Source organism: Limulus polyphemus, unplaced genomic scaffold (genome assembly GCF_000517525.1).
Source record: "Limulus polyphemus unplaced genomic scaffold, Limulus_polyphemus-2.1.2 Scaffold143, whole genome shotgun sequence".
In the NCBI taxonomy this organism is placed as follows: domain Eukaryota; kingdom Metazoa; phylum Arthropoda; class Merostomata; order Xiphosura; family Limulidae; genus Limulus; species Limulus polyphemus.
The window spans coordinates 429,778-434,796 of NW_013665753.1; the positions used below are offsets into that span (position 1 = coordinate 429,778).

The 5,019-nt window shown below is 36.5% G+C and overlaps 1 protein-coding gene across 1 annotated transcript in view; it reads left to right on the forward strand.

Moving 5' to 3' along the window:
* The window catches only part of LOC106474875 (dynein heavy chain 2, axonemal-like), a 192,529-nt gene that overhangs the window by 5,661 nt on the left and 181,849 nt on the right, over nt 1-5,019 (forward strand). The window contains exons 5-6 of the mRNA XM_022380112.1: nt 681-837; nt 1,174-1,308. Of these exons, the coding sequence (XP_022235820.1) occupies nt 681-837; nt 1,174-1,308 (292 nt within the window). The remainder of the gene's footprint in view (nt 1-680; nt 838-1,173; nt 1,309-5,019) is intronic.

Sequence of the window (5,019 nt, forward strand, 5' to 3'; positions counted from 1 at the left end):
TATCTATCTTCAATCTGCTATCATTTCTCCGCTTTATTTGCCGGGCTTATATACTAAAATAGAGGGCACCTAGAAAAGACTAGAGTTCCCAGGAAACAGTCAAGATCCTTCTAGAAACTCAAGCGCACTTGCTTCCACCATCATGTGACTTCCGCTTTCGTAACACTTAGCTAATAATACAGTGACTGTCTTTTAATGATGATTGGTATTATATACAAGTGGACTAGAGATTGTCTTATAGTTGGTATTACAATACTGTAGATGAAATATTTTGGGATTAAAATCTGTTGTTGTAGTGTCATGAAATACTGTTGGTTAAATAATTTGGAAATATATTTTAAGGGTTATTTACTGCAATGGACTATTTCAATGTGATGAACAGAAACTTGTATATTATTGTAATTATTTTAAACTGAACTCATTAGTTTATCTTACTCATGATAGTGTGTCTTAGATTTTTGAAACTTGCATTGCAATATAATATAGTGTTAGTAGGTATAGTACACACAATAGTAAGATTCTCATCTTAGTGTGTAGAGACAATGAATGGTAATATGAGTAGTTTTATATTATTTATGATTGATTGTTATTTTGTGTAAATAATTATAGATTAATATTCAAGCTATAAATATTATGGAATTCCACATTAAATTTTTTCTTTTAATTGCGTTCAACTACAGGATTATGTCTGTTTTGTCTCCTGAAGAGAAAGGATTGTTTCGACAGAAAATCCGTTTTCTTGACAAACGTATCCAGCCTGGTTTAACAACTCTCACGTGGGTTTCTTCAAATGTGGTTCATTACTATATAGCTGACTGTAGACACCATTGTCAGAAGGTTGGTAATGTCATGCATTTAAAAAAATTCTAAATGATTAAAGAATTGCAAAATATATATTTAAGAGTTATTTAATATAATCAGCTACTTTGGATCTGACAAAAAATATCTTAAGTTCACAGCATTTAAAAAATTAAAAAGTCTGTTGCTACTATAACTTAAACCTTTCATGACGATTGTATGTATACTTATAATAGCTAACATAAATTAAAGTATGTTAAAAGAACAGTATTATACAGAATATATTTCTTTAGAGACATCAATTTTGTTTGTTAATTGAGCTTGTAGTCACTTCCCAAATTTGTTAAGTGTAATGTGTATAAACAATTATTGAAGGTACAAAAGCTAGTATCTAGATACAAGAAGACAAATTCTACCATTACTCAACTCTGTGACAAGCTCAGTGGGTTTTTACTTGTCAGCACAAACAATAAGAGAATTTATGAAAATGAAGAGTTTGAAGAAGAACAGGTAAGTGTAAGTTAAAATGATAGCTTCTTTAGGCTGTTTTCTCCAAATTGCAAATGCATTTTTTGCTGTGAAATTGATACCTACTTTCACAAACAGTTTGAAGTTTTTAATCCCAGCAGTAGACACTAGATAGCCTGTGCCGTAGCTTTGGGCTTAACAACAAAATAAACAAAGATATATGACAAAAATGTTATTTTCATTTTATTAAGAAAAATTAACTTAGGGTATCGTAAATCTCAATGAAGTTAAGTATAATAGTGGTATACACTATTTCCAATATGATACATTACATCTGCTTGCATAAATAGCTATTCTCGGTCAGTACTTCACTCTATATGCAAAAAACATTTTTTGCATGCCACAAGCCTTGAGTTTTCCATGTACCTTACAGTCAACTGGTTCAAATGCATCTCGCATGTAAATCATCATGTGACAACTCTCCATCAATAAAAGTGTGACACTCTCCTGACACATGTGACTTCCCCTAATTAACATTACTGAACTATCACTTCTCGTTTTTCTACTTCACTTTACCTGTTTTAAGTGACAACTTACCTTTATTGTTCTTCCTTTTTGTTTTTCACTGAAACTTATATTTTCACTTCTAAAATGTTATCATTTACTTCCAACACAATTACCTAGGATTCAGGTGGCGGTACTTGACTGGGGAATTGTAAGTTTGAATACATTGGGAGATTGATCATTATATGAGTTAATCTTCATCGAGCCTTGAGTTTGGTGGCCCACACATTTGGGTACACCAACTTTGGACAGATAAACTGTTATACTGTTACAGCTTTTTGAATATTTTGATATTAATATTATTATTTGTAGTTATTTGGTTTCAATAACATATGTTATTTAGATTTGCACCTATTTCTTGTAAGGTTAGGGTTTTTAAATTAACATTTAATGATATCCTTTTGTACTACAACGTTAGTTTAGGCTTAACACGTGTCTGTGAATTTGTAGGCTTACCTGTCATTCATCTTACTAGTAAATCGTAAATTAGGTTAAATATATTGTTTCTTCAACAAATATCATCTACTAAATTTTATTGTCAATATACACTTACTTAATTATACAATATGACGACCTTTTCATTTTTAGTAATTAATTATATTTTTATACTTCTTACAATTAAATTTGTTTTTGAAGACTACCCAACCTTCACACACTATTGCACGCCTTTCTCCTCCTTACCTCCATGTTGGGGCTATTGCCATTTTGGGCTCTTTCCCTACAAACATGGCTTTTTTACTTTTGGGATCTTTTTCTGGATCAATTTTTCCTACCCTCCACTTTGGTGATTCATGGGGAAGGTTCTTCGTTTCCTTCCATCTCCCACCTTTAATCTCAGTCGGATCCAGTTGGTCTTGTAGGTCCCATACCTGTTCTGGGTTGCTTCATTTCCTTCAAGGTTTCTTTCTGTTGGTTCCTTTTCCTGCTGTTTCAGTCTCTGGAACCACTTTTCTGTTTGTGACTTTTTCCTTCCTCCCACACTTTTTGGATTTGGCTTTTGATTCGATTGACCTTTTCTTCCTTGTCTCTTTTTTCCCTATCATCAATTCCTGGTGTCTTCACTCTGATTAGGTACCTTCCTTTTACCTGCATCTCACCCTCATCGTATATTGAAGGTACTTCTTCTGTTGAGCACAGGGACTACACCTCATATGTTTATCTCCCATTATCTGCTTCAAGTACCTGTTTCTTCCTCATTGGCGTACCTTCTTCCACCTGTTGCCATCCTTCACTCTTTGGTGAGACTGTGACTTTGTAAGATACCTTTTTCGTATATATACCTCTTGTTTTTTAGGGAATGTCCATTTTTTTCTTTATGGATCTCACTCTGTTGTGAGTGGTGCTTGTCCAGGTTTACTTAAACTAGTCAAATTCACACTGTAAGGCTATGTTGACTTAACAGTTATAATTTCCATGGCCAATAAATGCACACTGTTGAGTTGGGGTGTTCCAAAATATGTCTCATAGGTTTTCTTGCGACATATTTGACTCATTAATATGCCTGTTTTGGACTGTACTCACCAGTGGACTTCATGGGGAAAGCAGAAGGGGATAGCTGTCCATCCCTGCCATGCCTTTCATTGAATAAATCAGGTATGGTCTGATTTTCAAAATAAGGTTTTCATGGTCACCTGTTGCACTTTCTCCATTGTTGTCATTTCTGTGGACTCTCCACCACATTTTTCATCTCCCTTTTTTCTTCCAGCAGAGTATGGAAGTCCTTACCACTTTCAAGTTCCAAATCGCTGGAGTGATGGACCTTGGAGGCATCCTCCTGAATGTGATAATGATATACGATACAAATAATGATAAAACCATTCAGTTGAGAGTAGGGCGGTGGTGTTCTGCTAGTGCAGATGATGAGATGTCCTCCATCTGATGCACCATTTCTCTATGAGTATGTTCGAGGAGATGTTGTAGCTTTGGAGTGAACAGTCAGAATTGCAGTTCACCCCTTCGATTGGAATCCCTCATCTTACCCCCACATGGATGTTGGCTCCAAGTGGCAGAGTTTTGGATTCAGAGCTGAACTGATCAACATAAATCTTCACACATGTATTACAGGTGTTTCTCTTTCTTCACTCAATTACACTCTTGTTCCCTCCACCCATGTTGTGGGTCATGGTGGTGAAACTTGCAGATTAATACAGTTCTTTCTCTTATGCTATCCTTCGATGATTTTCTTATACCAAGGATGTTATTGCACTGGGGACAGTTTACATTATAGAGACATCTTTCCAATACCGATCGTCCAGATGTTGGGTTCCCAGATCGATCAAACATTTTATCACATTGCTGTCATGTGTCCTGTCCATAGATCGGTGAGTATGAGATTCCCTCTGATCTGCTGAACTTGAGGGTGAAGACAGTATGATCCTCTTTCCTACCCCACCAGATGGCTGGGTTTTGGATTGTAGTTGACTTGCTGGTAGTATGATCCTCTTTTGTACCCCTACATCGATGTTGGTTCCCGGTGGTTGGGTTTTGGATTGTGGTTGACTTACCGATGGTATGATCCTCATGCTACCCACGCATGGATGTCAGTTCCAGGCAGCCTAGGTTTTGGATGCAATTGACTTGCCATGTATGGTCCGTTGTGCCCGAGCCACTCTACACCTAGGGGCACATCCTTTTACTTTCACCCACAAATTCCAATAGTCTGTGGGATTTGAATTTGTTATATGGTGGTTCGGATCCCTATCCCACCATTGTTCTCTCCCATAGGGCTGTGCTCCTTCCTTTTTTCCCCATGTCTGAAACACATCATTCCAAACTGGGTGAATTGTATACCTGGTAAGATGTGGCGTGGTCTCCCATGTATGATCCTCTATTGTGAGGATCTAATCCTTTAGGTTGTTCTTGGGATGCTTTCGAGGAATGCTACTTTGTTTTTCCCTCACACTGGTCCCTCCACCTATGTACCGTATCAGAAATTATAATTTTTCCTATACTGAAAATTTATTTCCAATAGGTACATACCTCCTTCCACCCTTCCTCCCCACTGAAAACTGGTGCTTTTATTTTCTGCCAAAACTCGAAATGATAGTTCGGTAGAATCGAATAGCGGGATTCACATGCATCAGGAGAGTGTTTCATACTTTTTATATGGTGGAGGGTTGTCGCATGATGATTTACATGTGAGATGCTTTTGAACCAGTTGATTGTAAGGTATATGTGAGTTCAAACTAT